The 19080-nt window shown below is 54.4% G+C and overlaps 1 protein-coding gene across 3 annotated transcripts in view; it reads left to right on the top strand.

The window, feature by feature from the left end:
• TBC1D16 (TBC1 domain family member 16) overlaps positions 1-19080 on the top strand; it is a 30658-nt gene that overhangs the window by 2777 nt on the left and 8801 nt on the right. For 2 of the 3 annotated variants that reach the window (XM_038157398.1, XM_038157399.1), the window contains exons 2-3: positions 3596-3828; positions 5011-5587. In XM_038157398.1, the coding sequence (XP_038013326.1) occupies positions 3654-3828; positions 5011-5587 (752 nt within the window). In that variant the 5' untranslated portion in view covers positions 3596-3653. The remainder of the gene's footprint in view (positions 1-3595; positions 3829-5010; positions 5588-19080) is intronic. The other variant, XM_038157400.1, reaches the window with a different exon arrangement.

The following is a 19080-nucleotide window of genomic DNA, read 5'->3' on the forward strand; positions in this document are numbered from 1 at the left end:
AACAGGATCCTGGGATGGCTCCTGGGGAGGGAAGGGCATCCTGCAGGAGCCAGCAGCTGGTGCCGGGCTGGATGCTGCTGGCTGGAGCTGGACAGGCTCTGGGGAAGAGGCTCCGTGGGTGATTGCAGGAATTGGCTCCCCAGCACCTTCTCGCTCACGAAGCTGAGAAGTGCTGGCACCGACTGGGAGAGCAGCCAGGGCTGTGTGAGCAGACACGGGAGCTGGAGCGAAGAGTTTCAGTGGCAACGGTTGATGTGTGGGAGAAGAAAATGTGTGTGTGCTTAATAAATATTGGCACTCAGCAAGAGCTTATCACTAACGCTGTGCTTCAGCTTCTGGAGAGCTGAGCTGGCTCTGCCACACTGAGAAGAATCCCTTCAGATCAGCAGATAAATAGGAAATTAATATGAAAAATGGGTTTTTTTGAATGGTGCTGATTTACTGCTGCCTGACTGTGGGACGGTTCCTGCTGCTTTTCCAGAGGCAGCAGCAGCTCCTGCCTCTCCCCACGACCCAGGCCCCGTGGATTGTGTGTGCAGATGTTGTCCCACGTGGAAAAGGGCTGAGAATACAGCAAACCCCGCAGATCTGGTCGCTGTGATTTGCTGCTTTGTGCTGTATGAACTCCTGTGTTTTAGGAAGGAGGTGCGCTTTCCCAAGCTGAGTTTCAGGGACTTTTGGGGCTGTACCACTAGACTAGATGACCTTCAGAGGCCCAGTCCACCATCTGGTCCCCACTGGGACTGACTGAGTATTTATTTCTGTGGCCTTTGAAACCCCAGCGTTGTAAATGGCCCCGTGGGGTTCCCTGTTCTGGTGCACCGTTGTCCCAGCTATTGGAATGACAAAGCTAGGTATTGCTTGTCACAGCAGCTCTTCCTTCCTTTGGCAGGGACAGTTCTCACGTGTGAAGACTTTTCATACATTTCCCTCACTTTTATCTTCCCTTGGCAATCTCTTTCCTGGCCCAGATAACTCTTGTCACCCTCCCTGACACTGTCCTGTGACTTGCGTCTGTTTTTCATTAATCCCGCAACCAAAGGCACAGAGAGTGCCCTGGCCTGTGAGAACAGTGAAAGGATTGAGTTTCCTGGTGATATTTGACTATCCCAGAGTGTCTGGCTGCTGTCTGCAGCCCTGCAGTGGCCTCTGGTTTCTGGTGTGCAGCTCTCCTGCAAGGCAAGTCCACCAGGCTGGATTTCTGAGCTGGCAGGACACCGTATTCCAAACCTTTTGTCTTTTTTTGGTTTCCTCTTCCCAACCCTGTGTGTACCTGCAGCGCTGTCCACCTGCACCTGCAGGCAGTGCTGAGCAACAGGTGTTCTGCAGGATCAAAGCCAGACTTCCCTTTGGCTTCCTCTGGCTCTCCAGGGAGCAGCTTTTGATCTTTACCTGTGCCTTAGTTCTTTCTGTGCCTGGTGAAGGCTCATTAAGTGCTGCCTGTGTTGGCAGAGACGTCCTGACCCTCCCCTGCCTCCCTGGGAGCACCCGGAGAGCTGCAGCAGGACATCTCACGCCCTCTTGTTCCTCATGAGCCTCTCCAGCTCCTGGCCCTGTGTTTCCTGAGGAAGCACTCCCTGGCCAGCAGCAGCAGCCCGCTGCTGCCTCCTTCCTCCTGTGCCCCGCTGGTTTGTGGGGCTCTGAGGAAGTCGCTGACAGGGAGGAAGGGCTGTGCTGCTGCGGCCAGTGTTGTGCTGGCAGGTGACCCTGCCCAGGTGTGCTGGAGGCCCAGGTGGCTCCACATCCCTGCCCCTGACTCCCCTGGCCCTGTTTGCAAACAGCATGTTGTAACTCGGTGTGGGGAGGGAGAAGTTGCACCAGAGTTTACTGCCTGTCTTGCAGGGTGCAATGAGAGGAAAGGTGATTTTTGCTCCTTAAATGTGGTTGAGGCAAATGACTTCTGCCAGGTGTAACCCAGAGCCTGAAACTGTGGATTTTGGCAAGGTGGACAAGAATGAGCTTAGGGCTTGGCTGGTGTTTGGCTTTGGGGGCTGGGACATGAGGATACATGTGCCTGGTGCTAGAAGGAGGCAGGAGTGTGCAGGACTTGCAAAGTGATTCTCTTATCCTGAACATTTGCTGGTACAGAGCAGGGTTGAGGCTCTCCATCAAGTCCCAGCAGAGGCTGGGAGGCAGGAACTGCCTCTGCTGAGATTCGAGCTGACAAATGTGGCCATTGCCAGTTAAACCAATAGTTTGTCCTTTAATGAAGGCTCTGTCAACAGCTTGGCAGTCTCATTTGCAGTCTTCTGCGTGCACCCATCTGTCAGAGGCAGGAGAGCTATTTTCCTTCCCTGCAGCTCTCACTCTGCCCTTTGGGAAATGCCCCTCTGCCATTTCTGTCCTCCCGGGCTGCCTGGATTCGCCATCAAAACCAGACTAAGGAGACCAGAGCTGTTCAACATCAGACAGTGCTTGCTTAGGCCCTTAAGTATTTCCTCAAGAGGTGCCCCAGGCCAGGCCTGTCTGTTTATTTTGCTCTCTGGCTCTCGTGGCCGTGCCCTGCAGCCCGGCATGGAGCTGGTCCCCAGGAGCACCCCGGGCTGAGCTCCCCGGGCCTGGGAGCGTGGCTGTGTCACACTGGGGCTGTGCTGGGTCACACTGGCCTCTTCACAGCAAGCTGGGCATGTGAACACAAAGGAACAAAAGTGGGAGTTTCCTCTTCTCCTGTGGTTTTGGCAGAACAGAAACTGCCGTGGTTCTGGTGCTTCCCAGCGGGGGATGGCTGCAGGGAGCCTGCTCGGCCCTGGGGTTGCTGTGTGTGAGACCCTCCTGCTCTTCCAACACGTCCTGCTCCCTCTGCTGAATGCTTTGTAGCTTGGGTGACCCCTCTGGGTCCACTGCAGAGCTCCTCATCATCAGCCCCAGCGAGCAGCACAGCTCATTTGAGCACAGAGCGTATTTGGGGTGAGCTGGGGATTGTGCTGCACAGTTCTGTGTGACTCTGGATGGGTGCAATATTTGCCCTGAGTTGGTGTGCCACTCTGCATCCAGGCTCTGCCCTCCCTGGTGAACACAGGGCTGTCGAGCCTCATCTCTGGCATGGCTCAAAGGAACCCAAACCAAACCCAAAAACAACCTCACCGAAAAAAATCCCAACCCCGAAAACCTCAAACACCCAGAAATGGCGAGCAGGGGATGAAGTGGCTTTGATTGATGTTGTTTTGGAGATGCTGTGGCTGGAGCAGCAGCCCCATTTCAGTGCTGTGGGCTCAGCCATTTCTGTGCTGAAGGAGCCTCTGGGATCAGCGCTGGCTGTGTGACACCCCCGGGTCAGTGACACATCGGGCACATCCACAGGCTGAGCTGTCCCCTCCGTGGGGATGTCAGTGACCAGCGTTGCTGCTCTGCCTCCTCCCACAGTAACTGTTCACACGTGGCTTTTGCTGCCTTCGTGTCTCTTCATTGCAGGGAAAAGTGTTCTGGGATTGTGTGCTTGAGCACCTTTGGGGCACCGAGGTGATGTTACAGGTCCACAGCGTTCGTGGGCTCTTGCCCGAGGAGTGGATTGACACTTGTCCTCAGACAGTGGGTGGCACGTGCTGAGCCGTCGTTATTTTGGTTCTCACACTATTTTTTTCCTCCTTCTTGGCAGATCTTCTGAATTTGGCTCCTGACTAGAGCTGACAGATGATGGAAACATTTCCCTGGCGATGTCTCTGGGGCGACTCCTCCGTCGAGCCTCTTCCAAAGCGTCCGACCTCCTGACCCCGACTCCCGGCAGCGGCGGCTCCTCCTCCGTGCTCGACGGGGAGATCATCTACTCCAAGAACAATGTCTGCGTCCACCCCCCCGAGCTGCTGCAGGGCATCGGGGAGCACCATCCAGGTCAGGGGGGGTGCCCAGCCCTGCCCGTTCTCTCTCTGTCTCTCTCCTGAGTGCTGCTTCTGTCAAGTTCTACACCCTGGGCTCTACGAAAAGAAGAGGTGCCAGTGGGGACAGGGCAAGGCAGTTTTGTGGAAGGCTCAGGAAAGCCACCCACAAGCTGATCCATCAGCTCTTCTTTTAGTAGGAAGATTAGTGATATTGCTCCTTTCTCTTCTGGTCCAGCATGGATTTACTGGTTTAGTAATTCCTTTTGAGCAGTCAGAAGTTGTCATGTGAGCACAGTAACTTCTGTTGCTCGTTCACATCCCTGAATTGTTCAGGAAATCCAAGTATCCTCTTGTAGCTGTCGTTGCTGGAGTGGCCTCAGCAACCGCTGCTAAAGGGAGAATCCAAAAAGCCTGATTGTGGCTGCATGCACTGGAGTAAATGAGGATAAATCCCGCTCTGTCCTTTTATTCTCATCTGTTCCTGTGCTCTTTCATGTTCTCATCAAAGACCTGTGGCTCTTGGCTTAGCTTCACAAAACGAATTATTCTCTGAGCACTGACCCTTGCTTTCCTTTTGGTGTGGGTGTCTTCTTTTTCCATTGGCTTCCCATAAGTACTGTAGCCCTTCAGCTACACTAAGGTAAATATTCTTGAGAAATCAATGTTCAGCTGGCACTTGGAATTGTTTAACTAAGAAACAGTAGAACTTTTTCATGTGGGAACGTATTTTATGATTTACTCTTGATTAGTAAATCTGTCCGGGAGTCCAAGTATTTGCATGTCATTCCTGTGTTCAGTTAGGCCAGAGGGAATTCAAGCTGTTCAAAAGCCACATGCAGACTTGAAATGATTTGCAAATACTGAATAGTGCTGAGCTCCTCACAATTCCTTCGACAGAATCCTGTCCTGGTAAATTAAAGGGTTTGTTTTGCCCGTGTGGAGCGGTAGCGAAGCAGCAGGAATCACGGAATGGTTTGGGTTAGGGGGCATCTCCTGAAGAGGTAAAGGGAGATCCTTTCACCAAACCAGGTCACTCAGAGAGATCCTTTCACCAAACCAGGTCGCTCAGAGCCCCACCCAGCTTGGCCTTGACCATTTCCAGGGATGGAGAGATGGGGAAAGGGAGATGTCAGGGCAGTGCGGTTCCCTTCGAGCGACTCCACATCACAAGTGCCGCTGCTGTGCTCTCTCGCAGGCTATCTGTGCTTGTACATGGAGAAGGACGAGCTGCTGGGCACCACGCTGATCCTGGCCTGGGTGCCCAACTCGCGCATCCAGCGGCAGGATGAGGAGGCCCTGCGCTACGTCACCCCCGAGAGCTCCCCCGTGCGCAAGGCGCCCCGAAAGCGCGGCCGCCACGCCCAGGCGCTCGGCGGCGGCCGCCCCGCGTCCCCCCCGGAGCAGAGAGCGCCGCCGGGCCCCAGGGGGGACGAGATGCTCGCGGCGTCCCAGCTGGTGAGGGACGGGGCGCCCTCCTCGGAAGGGGACAAGCCGTCGCAGAGCGCCCGCCGGTCCCCGCAGCCGCCCCGCAGCGACTCAGGGACCCTGTCCACGCTCAGCTCCCAGGAGGAGCACTGCAGGTCCGAGGGCACGGAGGAGGGCCTGGACTGCAGGGAGGACGAGGGCTCCTTGGAGCTGTCTGCTGACGATGTGAGCAGGGACAGCACCTTTGACTCTGATTCTGATGCCTTCTCTTCCCCCTTCTGCCTCTCTCCCATCAGTGAAGCCCTGGGGAAAAGCAGCAGCTCTGTGTTCATGGACAGTGAAAGCAGGTGAGTGCGTCCTTTCTCTGGCTGCTGGGTGCTGGGTGCTGAGCTGGGAGATGCTGAAGGGAGTTGAGAAACTTCACAGTGGCATTGAGCTCAATGCCCTGCCTTGCTTCAGACTCCTATGGAGTTTACAGGAAACTGTCAGCCGGTTCTGCTTCTGCTTAGTGAACCCCAGCCCCAAACATCCCGGGCTGTGTGTGTCCTTCCAGGTGAACTGTCTTGAACCCTGGGAGCAGCATTGCTGAATTAAACAGGTCCTTTGTTGGCCTAATTGGCTCTGCTGAGGATCTGAGCTTGTTGCTTCTCGTGCAGAGCCACATCAAAGGGCTCTGCTGACTTCCTGAGCCGTGGGCACCCCTCCGGCCGGTGTTGACACCAAGCCTGCGTGTGGGAGCTTGTTTTGCTGCTGTTCAGAACCTGGTCCCACTTCTGACAGATAAACATTAATTTTGCATGTCTAACCTGGTATTTCAGTCAGTGCTTCTCAGTGTCACCTGCAGTAAGCTCCACAGGGGGAAAGAGGACACCTTGGCAAGGGAATAAGGAGCAGGAGGGCACCTGTGCAACTCCCTGTTTCCACACACAGTGGTTCTGACTTTCTGGGCCCTGCCCTGCTGGTGTGTTACTCGTTCCCATCTCAGGGAGGATGGATGTGCTGCACTCCTGAAGCACCATGGGGCTGATTTTTAGGCTACAACTCAACTTTGAAACTACACCTGAAATGAGGAGAAACGAGTTCTCCTTTGTGCATGCCAGCAATGCACAGACTGCACTGACCGCTGAGGAGATTCTGCCTCTATTTTGTGGGCTAAGCTCAAGCCCAGAGAATGCCAGTAAGAGCGAGGCTTGTGAGGAAGTATTCTAATGGATTCAGTTCTCTCTGGGTATTTAAAAACCCTTCTGTGAGGTGATGTCAGACTTTGTGTCAGCTTTGTGTTCAGGGTGTGCCCAGGGCTTGCTGGGCTTGAGCTCTGCAGCAGCTGTGCAGTGGGGTGAGTGGTGGCTGTCCCATCCCATCCCATCCCATCCCATCCCATCCCATCCCATCCCATCCCATCCCATCCCATCCCATCCCATCCCATCCCATCCATCCCATCCCATCCCATCCCATCCATCCCATCCCATCCCATCCATCCCATCCCATCCCATCCCATCCCATCCCATCCCATCCCATCCCATCCCATCCCATCCCATCCCATCCCATCCCATCCATCCCATCCCATCCCATCCCATCCCATCCCATCCCATCCCATCCCATCCCATCCCATCCCCAGTAATAAAGCCCAGCCTTTGCCAGACCAGTGGGTGAGAGAAACACCAGTGAGCGTGAGTGCAATGTGCACAGCCTGGCATCTTCTGTCCTCAAGGGGGGATTGTGGAGCTCGGGAATGTGGTATTACCCCACTGCAGTGGTGGGAGGTGGGAAGAGCGAGGGACACGTTTGGAATAAGATCCTGGCTGCTGGAAACCGGCAGGCTGAGCTCAGCCAAGGGAAACCCCAGTCCTGGCGCGGGCCACAGCCCACGTGCTGCCCCAGGAATGCTGTGGGCTTGGGTGTCCCACAAGGAGCTGGTGCAGGAGGGTCCCAGGCAGCGTCCAGTGAGTCAGGAGTGTTGTGGTTTAACTGTGCTGCAACACTTGTGCTCTGAGCTGCAAATAGCATCAGGAAAGGAAGGAAATAATGGTTTATTGCATCTTCTGTGCCTTGTCTGTGAATTCCTGCGGCATTTCCCTGCCCTCTGCCGGCTTTTCCTCACTGCTGCTGGAGCCCAGACAGCTCCAGCCAGGCAGAGCCAGCTCCGCACTCACAGCTCAAGGGCTGGCTTGCTTCTGCTTTTTTCTCTTTTTTTTTAACTCCTGTGCTGCCAGTCTGAAGCCTCACACAGTGCACGTGACACTCATAATTGGCAGCAGATTAATAAAACAGAGCTTTTGTTGTTTGGGACTTTTGACTTGAAAGGGTTTTGTCCAGTGTGTGCATTTTTTGTGCCAATTTGTTCTTCCCCATTGAGCCGCCTTCCATGGAATCTGCAGGATCTTAAAAGCTGTTGAGTGGGAGATTTTGCATAGAATCCTTTGCGAAAGTCTGGTCAAAAAGCATCTCGTATTTCCTGCTTTCATCTCAGCATTTTGGGGGACAGGAGATGCTGTTTCAGAAGTCACTACAAACATGGGAACGGCTTCCTTGTTTCTTAAGGGTTTGTTTTGGTTTGGGTTTTTCTGCTGGCTGCTTCCCCTCTGAGCCAGAATTGGAGTGGGAACAAAGTTTGTGCTGCTGGCAGATTGTTTGAGCTCTCTTCCCTCCCCACCTCCCAGTCACCACCTCCTCTCTCTGCCAGGAGGAACGACTGTTTCTGGTTGTTTCCCTCTGCACTGGGGAGTTGCTGCAAAGACAGCTCTGCTCTTGCCTGTGGTTGTTGCAGAAGCTGAAGGAATGTGTTGCGTTTCAGTCCAGCCAGCTTCCTGTGCATTAGATATCCTCAGAAACGGAGACACGGGGCACTGCGGGACAGCTGGCATGTGCAGGTACACTTGCATCAGATGAGATCAGGGGCTCGGCGAGCTGCTTGACAGAATTCGTGTGTGACCCCGAGTCACGAGTGCCATCTGCCTCTTGGAGTGTCCCTGAGGAGGTGGCCTGGCCACCTGGGCATGAGGCAGCCACAAGCACTGCAGTGTGTGTGTGCAGGACGAGGAAGGGAGGAGGGAGGGAGGTGGGCTGGGGAGCCCTGGAGTTGCACAACGAGTAAGTCAGTTGCAAGTCACCAACATAAGGAAATAAAAACGTATCCATTGTTTTTTTCTCCTCTTTGCTTCTCAGTTTGACAGGCTGCCAGGGGTCCCACGCAGCGATTGATGCGTCCTCCTCCCATTTACACAATTCCTTGGGCTGGGAGCAATGGGAGTGTCCCAGCACCAGCATGCACACTCCTGCTTCTCTCTTTAGACCAGCCTGGCGCTGCTGCAGGGTGCCCTCATCCCTCAAGGAAAGGTGGCCTTACTGTCCTGGGGTTTGTGTCCTTCTTAACTTCGGGGACCCCTTAGTGCTCCCAGCACGTGGTTCCTGCAGGAGGCAGCTGGTGTGGGGAAGGCCTGCCCTGATGGCAGCTTTGTCAGGGTGTGAGTTTCTGTGGAAAAGGAGGGATTCTGGAAATGGAATCATTCTGTTCTGTCCCTTCCCTCCCCTGTCCCCGTTGTTTGTTGGCTGTCAGGAAACGTTTGCCTTGTGGCCTGAAGGACACGGGTTCAGGGCAGCTGCTCTCTGTGCCCAGCTCTGGCTCGCTGCTGCCTTGGGAAATTCCTCTGCTTCCATTTTCCCCAGCAGTAAATTGAAACTAAAAGGCTTTTGTTACATCCAGGCAACCAAACAGCATCTGACACTTCTGTGATGTCCGTGCACTGATGCTGCTGCAGTTATTGAACTGACCGTGCCATCAGATCTATACAGTCGGTTCTGGAAGCACTTAGTGCTCTGTGAGTGGGGTTTGGTCTGGGGTGGGGTTTGTGCTGTGCCAGAGTGATCCCTGCATAACAGGAGCTTTCATGGGTGCTCGGGAGGCTTTTCACTCCTCGGCTGCGATTGCTGATACCCGACAAGCACCACAACAGTGCTGAAGAGGAGATACCCACGCTGGCATTGGTTCCTTCCCTCACTTCACCTTGGGATGTTGGCCAATACAGTCAAAATTTGGACTGAGGAGCCTCAGTGTTGGAATGGTATGAGTGGAGCTTGGGGCAACATCTGGCCTGAGGCTGGAGCTCCACGAGCGGCCCCGCAGGTGCTGGGACAGAGGCCAGCAGTGCTCCCACAGCTCAGGCTGGAAAGGACGAGCAGAAGCGACGTGGCCAAGGTGGAATCAATGCAGGAAGGAAACGTCTTTCGTGAGACATCGATCGTTTCAGCAGGCAGTAATAAAGATAACGAAACGCTGCCATAATGGAGCTGGGTGATGGTGAGTTCTCATGTTCTTCAGCAGACACGAATTCGTGTGGCAGATCGATCACAAACAGCCCAGGCGAAGCTCACGGCACAGGGAAAAACTCCTGGCGTCGCAGCTGATGCAATTTTTACGGATGTGTTGCACATCCTGTTGTTGAGCCGCTTCCCAGGAGCTCATCAGTAAATGAGCTGCTCCAGGAGCCGGTGGGAGCAGCGCGGGCATTGCATCATCTTGTTTTGGCAGCTCACCTGAAGGGCTGAGAGCCCTTCCGACCTCTGCAGCAAAAACAGGAGACAAAATTATAAGGGAAATGAGCTGAAATTAGAGTGAACTGGCAGGAGCTCTGGAGTCATCAAGAGATTGGGAATTCATCGCTGTTGTAACAGAAGTGATTATATTGGAACCAGGGGAATTGGTCACGGACTTTAAAATCTCCTGTAACTTCTTGCAGCATCTCAGTTCTGAATTAATTCAGCCCTGGGGAGGAGCGAGGTGGGTACCTAGTCCAGGCTTCAATTCCCTAGGACTTGCCTGAACTGGTGCCACTTATGATGTAAGACAGCGAAGCTCCTAATTCCATCTGTACCCAAAGCCATGCCCGGGCAAAAACATCCACAAATCCTTCTTCCATCAGAAGGATAGTCCTTGATCTCTTTCTGTTTGCGTTGTGGGGTCAGTGTAAGCTTCCTGAGGGCAGGGGTGGTCTGTGCGGAGCCGGGCACTGCGAAGGGGAGCTGGCCTGAGCCATCAGCAGCACTGTGTAATCAATTAAAGTTGTTCCCGCCTGCAAAGCTGAGAAGGTTGGACAGATCCAAGAGATTGCAGAGGCATACGGCTCTATCTTGCTTTATATAAATATTTGAACAGCAAGAACATTAATTATAGCAGGTTTGTTTCTTCCCTCTGTTGGGTTGCTGCCAGATTTCGTTGGAAGAAAATAGTGACAGCTAACGTGGGATCGGGAATTGCGGCTGAGGGGGCCCGGGAGGCTCTTTATTTGGGATGTCGGGGAGGGAGCGAGAGGGGTGGTCCCCAGGAGGAGACCCCAGGGCAGGCAGCGGGAGCCAGGAGGGGACACGGAGGGTCCCCTGTGCCCCCCGGGCCTCTGGGGCACCGGCCGTGGGTCTGGCCTGCTCAGGACGCTGGGGAAGGCCCGACCCCTGCTTCGGACACAGCTCCGCGGGCAGGCCCGTGGGGGCTTTCTGTGGAGCCGTGGGTGGTGGCTGCCGTGGCTTTTTCGTGGCCGTGGGTCGCTACCGTGGCCTGTGACTGTGACCATGACCACGGCCGTGACCGCGGCCAGTGCCTGTGACCATGGACGTGGTCAATGCCCGTGGCCGTGGCCTGTGACCGTGACTGTGACCATGACCGTGTCCATGACCGGTGCCTGTGGCCATGACCGTGGCCAGTGCCTGTCACCGTGGATGTGCCCGTGCCCTGTGACCGTGGCCGTGGCCTGTGACCGTGACTGTGACCGTGACTGTGGCTGTGACCGGTGCCCGTGGCCATGACCACGGCCGGCGCCTGTGACCCGTGCCCGTGCCCATGCCCGTGGCCTGTGACCATGACTGTGACCATGACCGTGTCCATGACCTGTGCCTGCGGCCATGACCATGGCTGTGCCCTGTCACCGTGGATGTGCCCGTGCCCTGTGACCGTGACCGTGCCCTGTGACTGTGGCCGTGGCCTGTGACCGTGGCCGTGGTCGATGCCCGTGCCCGTGACCGTGACCATGGCCGTGGCCGATGCCCGTGACCGTGACCCTGGCCGTGGTCGATGCCCGTGGCCGTGTCCGTGCCCGTGCCCGTGCCCGTGCCCGTGGCCGGGGCCGGTCGGTGGCGCGGCGGGGCCGCCAGGGGGCGCGCTGTGCGCAGCGGTGCCCCCCGGGACCCCCGGTGCTGCCCCCCCCTCCCCTCAGCGCGGCCGAGGCGGGAGATCCCGGAGCCGTGCCATGGTCTGGGTACAAAGGGACATTAAAGCCCACCCAGGGCCACCCCTGCCCTGGCAGGGACACCTTCCACTGTGCCAGGCTGCTCCCAGCCCTGTCCAGCCCGGCCTGGGCACTGCCGGGGATCCAGGGGCAGCCCCAGCTGCTCTGGGCACCTGTGCCAGGGCCTGCCCACCCTGCCAGGGAAGGATTTCTTCCTAATATCTGATCTAAATCTACTCTGAGTTTGAAACCAATTCCCTCTGTCCTGGCACTCCATCCCTTGGAAATGGAGTATTTCCACGTTTCTTGTCAGCTCCTTCAGGCCCTGCAAGGCCACCCTGAGCTCAGCCCAAAGCTCCTCCTGCCCAGGTGAGCAATGCCAGCTGTGCCAGCCTCTCTGAGCTCAGCCCAAAGCTCCTCCTGCCCAGGTGGGCAATGCCAGCTGTGCCAGCCTCTCTGAGCTCAGCCCAAAGCTCCTCCTGCCCAGGTGGGCAATGCCAGCTGTGCCAGCCTCTCTGAGCTCAGCCCAAAGCTCCTCCTGCCCAGGTGGGCAGTGCCAGCTGTGCCAGCCTCTCTTCCCTGGGATCATCCCTCAGAGCTGCTCCATCCCTGGCACCATCCTGGAGCCTGCTCTGGGCTCTCTGCAGCTCCAGCTCCTGCCTGAGCCGGGGCAGCTCTGCAGGTGGGGTCTCACCTGAGGGGCAGAGGGGACAATCGCTGTCCCTGCTGCCCACGCTGGGCTCAGCCCAGGCTCAGGGGGTTCTGGTTCCAGCACACATGGCCAGGGCATGACCAGCACCCCCTGGTCTGTCTCCCCAGGGCTGCTTTCACCTTTTCCCTGGATATTCTTGCATTTCTTCTGTTATTTATTTATACAATCGCAACGCCCAGAAATCTGAATGGAGAGCAGAGATAAATGGCACTGGCAGGTATCCACAGCTTTGTGGGGGAAGAATTGCGTTAAGTGAATCGAAATAAAGAGCATGTCCCCTCCAAAGCGCCACAGTATATGCAAATAAATCTGCACGGCCTCTGTCTCCTTGGCTCGGGCCTCGCAATTATCCCAGCATTAGGCATTTACAATAACTCTGGAACATGCTTTTAGGCAGCGCTCCTCTTTCCTCTCCCTTTTCTGCTACTTGAAGCAAGCTCTTCCCTTGGGAAATCCGCATTGTCTTGTGGAAACAGTGAAATCCTCCCTGGGTGGTGCCGGCTCGGCTCACGCTGGGGCAGCAGCAGAGGCCGGGGACTTGGTTAACTTTGCCACTAAAATGTCCCCCTGAAATTCCCAGCTCGCTGCTGAGAGCCAGGAATATAAGAACAAAGGTAATCGGCAGGTCTTTCAAGGGAGCGGCGGTTTGAAGGCTTGATTATAATTAGCATAATTAGGGGAGAATTTTATTTTTGCATGGATTGAACTGAAAGGAAAAAAAGCAAAATAACCCATTGATTTTAAAAATAAAATAAACACGGGGAAGAAAGGTCTCCTTCTCCAGACTGCAATGGGCTGAAAAGCAAACATTCTTTTTCGGGCTTTGCTGAGAAATCACTTTTTCCATCTAAGGAATTTCTTTTTTTTAAAGTGTTGCATTTCGATTGATTTATTAATGAGTGTAAGCCCAGGCATGAGGTGCCCCTTCTCCGTACGGACTGTAAAAATCCAGTACTGAGCTTCTGGAACATTTTCCTCCCCTAAAGTGAAGGTAACATTTGCATCCTTGAGCAGTGTCCGCTCGCTCTGAGTGATTTGTTGTGTTTGGCTGCTCGGAGCTGTGTGTTTTATTCCTAAGCATCAAACCACTCATTCTGCCCCCTCTCTCTCCCTGCAACGAGAAGTCACAGAGGAAACCAGAAAATCCTCACTTGGGTTTACCTGAGCTGCTTCACCTGTGTGGAAGTGTCGGCTGTGAAAGCAGATTGTTTGTCTCCTAGCTGGAGCTAGATGTGGATCACGTTCCAGGCTGTGGGGAAAAGAGGCTAAAATACCTATTGCTTCACGACAAACTTCTGCTTATTTTCCTGCCTTTCCCATTTACATTCAAAATAATGAACTCAAGAACTCCGTGTTTGTTTTGTTTTCCTTTTGCCTTAACTCCAGCGCTGGGGGGACCCTTTGGAGGCCGGGGGGCTGTTTTCCTGATGCCCCCTTGCTGGCTGGAATCGCTCAGCTTCCCCTCCGGCCTCGAGGGCTTGGAGGGATGGATGAGGAGCAGCAAAGCCCCCAGCGTGGGGAGGCTTTCACCCCTCTCGGGCACGGGGCAGGATGGTGGGTCCGCTGTCACCACCATCTGGGATGGAGATCCGTGTTCTACCTGTGCCAGGTGCTGGGAAGCTCTGGGAAGGCGGGCAGGGCGCTGGGAACACGCACAGCCGTAGCCCCGTACAGCAGAACAAATCGGTTTGATCTTTATTTCTCAAGGACGAACCAATTACGCCCGTCAGAAGGCAGAGCTGCATAATCGGGTTTCCGCGAGTCCCTCGCCGTGTTCCCGGCGTTTATTTGTCAGGCTGGCGTTGGCAGAGCTGTTGTTAATTCCCAGCCCCGTCCCTGACCGTGAACTTGCTGCTTCAGCCCAAGGTCAGAGGGTGCCTGAGGAGTCCCTGAACAGGGCTCTGGCCGCGGACCCTGCGCTCATCTGAGGGGAGAGAGGGACTGCAGCGTTTTGAGATGTGAACAGCCTGTTCCTTGGGTGTTGGTAATAACAGGAATGCGAGGAGTGACTAACAACAATGCGCTGCCTTGGACGAGTGCTCGGATCTGCTGCCCGGTGCCCTGCTCGAAAGGATACAATTATTTTTCGTAACTGTTTATTTTCCCTTTACAACAAGCTAAGCGAAGCAAGTTTGTCAGAGGCAGAGTGCTCCTAATTTGGTCTCCGGTGACCTCTGCCGCCGTGATTGGCAGCCCGGTGTCAGGGAGGAACTTGTGCCTGTGAGATAGAAATGAGCAGAACAAATGCCGCAGGACAGCTTGGGCTCCCCGGGGGACACGGGCTCAAAAAGGTGAAAGAAGTGCAATTACAGGAGGTTTTCAGCACAGAAAGTTAATTAGCTACTAAATAGCATTTAGTGCCGTTCAAGGTGGGGAAATTTATGTTTTGAAAGCAAACAGATCAATGGAAAGCCTGTGGAACAAGCTCTTGGAAAGTCCATGTTGACATCCGTGTACTTTGTACTGTAACAGCCCGAGTAGTTTTTCCCAGGTTTCCCCAACAAACAGGAGGAATCGCTAGGTTTGTTTCCCACGTGTTTGCAGATGTATAGAAATGCTTCCACACGAGGAGGCTTTGGCATTTCATTTTAGGAATCCTGTCTAGGCTTTCTAAATCCAGGCTATCCACCACCTTGTTCCCTGGTCACCGTGGTCAGTGGAAATCGATTCTGTTCGGGTTCTCTGAGGCACAGAAACTTCAATTCCCAATGTTTTCATCCAAGGGTGGATTTAACGCAGTTCCTAACCTGGTCACTCGTCTGTGCTGCTCAGAGTGTGACAGCAGCATTTCCCTGCCCGTGGCTGCCTCTGTGTGCCACACTCTGTGGAAGCTGGTGCTGCCCTGCGAGTGTCCTTCCAGCCCTGCTCTGCAGAGCCAGCAGACACATTTCAACATCTCTTTTCTAATCCTAAATTACCAATCTGGTTTCCTTTGCATGTCTTTCGTGTCACTGAATTCAGCACGTTTCAGTCTATAATATATGTATATTGTCAAGGACACTTTTTTATCAGAACAATGGATTTGGGTTCCAGATACCCAATATTACCTTACTCTGTACAGCCACTGCACTAATTTTTAGGCATTTCAGGATAGCTTTGAACTTTTATTGGCAGAATATTTGTTTGAAGCTGTCTGTCTTAGCAGCTGATGCTGCCAGGAGCTGTTTCACCTTGCTGGGAAGAAGAGGAGCCCAGAAGGTCAGTGCCTGTGGGGAATGGTGGAGAAACAGAGAAACGCTAACCCCTGGGGAGGAGAAGGGGCATGTAATTCCCATTACATGGATGCTCATACATTATGATGATACTCATTGTCTGTAAACGATGGTCCCAAGCCGGCGTGCAGGAATCTGGGGCTGTGGGAGCTGTTATTAGTGCCAGCTGATGGAGAGCCAGCTCCAGCAGCAGGGCTGGGCTCTGGCAGGAGCTCGCTGGGAATCAGGTGCTGCACGCTGACAGCTTGGGTAACTGCCACATCATGGCTGCAGCCTTCAGCCCCTTTCTCTCCCGTAATTATATTTGTCACATCACATCATAAAACGAGTTATTAGGTCTTTGTTGCTGAAATTGGCTTCCCAGGTAATCAGGGCAGGTCTGTGGAACAGAAATAATAATTGGGTTTAGCTCTCTGTGTGCCGTAGGTGTGTTCCAGGGCTTCGGGACAGTGACTTGGGTCCCATTGCTGCAGGTTGGGTCTCACCTGAGCTCCTCAGCCGGGCGTGCTGAGGTCCCATGGGGTGGGAGGGGGATGGTGGCTCCTGGGGGCTGCAGAGGCTCCAGCAATGTGGACATGCTTGGCTGCAGTAGTTGATTGAGTGGAGGAAGTACATCAGCCCCTGTTCTTGCTCCCCAGCAGGAATGGGATGTGTTTTGAGACCAGAGTGGTGGGACTTGGCTGAAGGCAAAGGCTGAATCACAGAATCGTTTGGGTTGGAAAAGCCCTCAGAGATCATCGAGTCCAGTCGTTCCCCAGCACTGCCAGGGCCAGCACTGACCATGTCCCCAAGTGCCACATCCACGTGGCTGTTAAATCCCTGCAGGGGTGGGGGCTCCCCACTGCCCTGGGCAGCTGTGCCAGTGTCTGACAGCCCTTCCTGTGAAGACTTTTCCCCCAATACCCAACCTGACCCTCCCCTGGCACAACTTGAGGCTGTTTCCTTCTGTCCTGTCCCTTGTTCCCTGGGAGCAGAGCCCAACCCCTGGCTGGCTCCACTCTTCTGTCAGGGAGCCTCCTTTTCTCCCAGCTGAGCCCCTTCCCCAGCTCCCTCAGCCATTCCTGGTGCTCCAGCCCCTTCCCCAGCTCTGCTCCCTTCCCTGGACACGCTCCAGCCCCTCCATGACCTTCTTGAGCTGAACCGTGAACATGGCCCGGAGTTTCCTGACCCAGGTTTTCTAATCCTCCTTGATTTTTTTTCCCTGTCCCTTTTATTCCCGTGGCCCCCTGCACTTGTTGTTTTGCTGAGCAGTGCTGTGTACTAGCTGGTGCTCTGTTTTTCCTGGATCCCACAACCCAAAGTCTCTCTGGAATGTTCCTCCAGCTATTTGCGTTGCAGTGCTTCAGCTCCTGCTTTTGTGGGGTGCTCTGGGATAAATTCCTCATCCAACAGACAGCATAGTCTGGCAAACAATAACCTCTTCCCCTGCATTTGTCTGTCTTGAGTGCCTGGTGAGAGGACTCCCCAACCCCACAAAATTAGCAGAGATCATTCTGCTTGTTGTCACTGACCTACAGAACGATCTCAATATTAAAATTTTATTTTAAAGTAATCTAGAGATTAGAGCATTTTCAATTTTTTTTTCAATCAATACGTACAGGAAAAAGTAATTTTAGACAGAGTGTGGTTTTTTTCCGAATTTCCCCGGTGACTCAGTGAGCACGAGGCGCTTCTGCCTCTGCTGTGTCCTGAGCGTGAATGTTTGTGTCCATTGGCCCTGTGAGGGGCAGGGAGGGCACAGGTGTCTCTTTCAGATTTCGCCCTCTGCACCAGTGAGAACATGGGAATTTCCCCGGGCTGCACAGGCTGAGGCACTCTGCTCAGCCCTGCTGACCCCCTGACGCAGGAGGCTCCGTGCCTGCGGGGTGCGTGTGCGAGCTTGTCGCCGGGATGGGAACTGTAAACATTTGTCTTGGAGAAGCATTTCCGGAGGTTCCCCGGTGCCAGCGCTGTGCCCGGCCTCTCCTGCCCGCAGCTCTCGGCTGGCTGCTGCTGCACCTGGGGCAGGTCGGGGCTTTGGAGCGCAGGGAGCTGCAGCTGGAAACGCTGTGCTGCGCCGAGGAGCTGCGGAATGCCCAGCATCAAACCAGCTCTGCTGGTGACTCGTTCCTGGCATTCCCTGGACATTTCTGCTGGTGGTTTCAGACGATGTTCTTGAAGAACTGGCATGTGGACCTCTGTGACCAGGACCTGCGTGATCCTCACACCAACCCATCCTCCAGCCCTTTGCCGTGCTGACCAGCTCCTCCTTGCAGGAGTTTTAGAGGATGGGTTGCCTCTGCCTAATCTTTGAGTTAGTTTGAGTCATCTCGTCCAGGAAAATCCTGTGTAACCAGCTGTGGCTGTTATGAAGTGTTGCTCCATAAATACCAGCTGCTCCTAGCAGGCAGTCAGGCCCAAGCATCTTGTACCAGCACTCTTGTTACGTCTGTGTTAATGTTAGATACTGGATGTTTTAGAAAGTGTTACCTTTTGCCACCTTATCAGAAAGTAGTGCTTGATTTTTCATAAAGGCCAGTACAATCTCCATGGAAAAATTCCCGAGGCAGGGGACGGTGTACAGCTGTGCCTGTGGTCAAAGGTACCCCGGTGTCCAACCTGGAGTGAGTTTGGAGTGTGGTGTGATCCCCATCGCCACATCCCTCTGAGTCCTCATCCTCCAAGGGCCTGAGTTCTGCTTTGCTGCTTCCTTTCCAAAAACAGGAGCAGCAGAACTTCCCAGACAGCCACGAAGCTGCTCCCTGAGCTGGAGTCAGGCAGCCTGGTCTCATCCAGTGCCACAGGAGCAGGAAGGGGCCGGGGGAGCTGAGGCACACCCTGCAGCAGGGCTGGCATGAAGGTGCACCCGTGGCTGGGCTGTGCAGAGCCCTGTCCCCAGAACGTGCTGCCCTGGCCCCACTGCTGCCCGGCTCCTGTGGAAGAGGCCCTGGAGCCAGGCACAGGGATGTGAAGTGCATGCTGAGTGTGTGATTTCCAGCCTTCAGTGCCCACATTGTTGGATAAGAGGATTAGAAAACACCACATAAAGTGGCCTTGCAGGGGGCTGCTTTGTACCTGCTCCGGGCCTTGTCTGGCAAACCCCAATTTCACAGCAGAGCCCATTCAGAGCCCGCGCCGAGATTGTTCACGTGCATTGGCCTTTTTACGAGCCAAGGGGTCACAGTTTCACATTCACCTAATTCCCAAGGCACTGATATTTTTCATTTGGGATGGGGGCTGGTGGGGACACGGGGGCTTTTTGAGTTTGAGCTCCGTTTGTGTTTAAAGCCGGAGATCTGGGGTGGATTGGGAAAGGGTTGGGTTCACCTTCTCTGTGGTGGCTTGAAGAGCTCGGGTGTGATTTCCCAATCCTAACTCTGCCAAGGTTCAAGATTGCAGGTGGAAACCATTTGTCTGGAGTTTATAGACATGAATCCAGGCTTGGCAGGTCCTCTTGCAGAGGTGTAATGAAAAACTCAAGTTCAGGAGAAACATCTTTGGATCTTACCAGTCAAAGAGGGAATTTCCCAGATGAGATCTCAGGTCCATGCTGCTGTTGGAATGTGCTCATTCCTCCTGTGCCCATCCTGGTGTGCACTGGCTGAGCTGGACACTGAAGGCTTCTTCATTTTACCTTCTCAAAAGTTGGTGTTTTGAGGAATGGGTTTGGCTCTCCCCAGTTCTGCATGCAAGAACTTTAGGAAAAGGCCAAAACTAGGATG

Source organism: Motacilla alba, chromosome 18, assembly GCF_015832195.1.
Source record: "Motacilla alba alba isolate MOTALB_02 chromosome 18, Motacilla_alba_V1.0_pri, whole genome shotgun sequence".
NCBI classification, from domain to species: domain Eukaryota; kingdom Metazoa; phylum Chordata; class Aves; order Passeriformes; family Motacillidae; genus Motacilla; species Motacilla alba.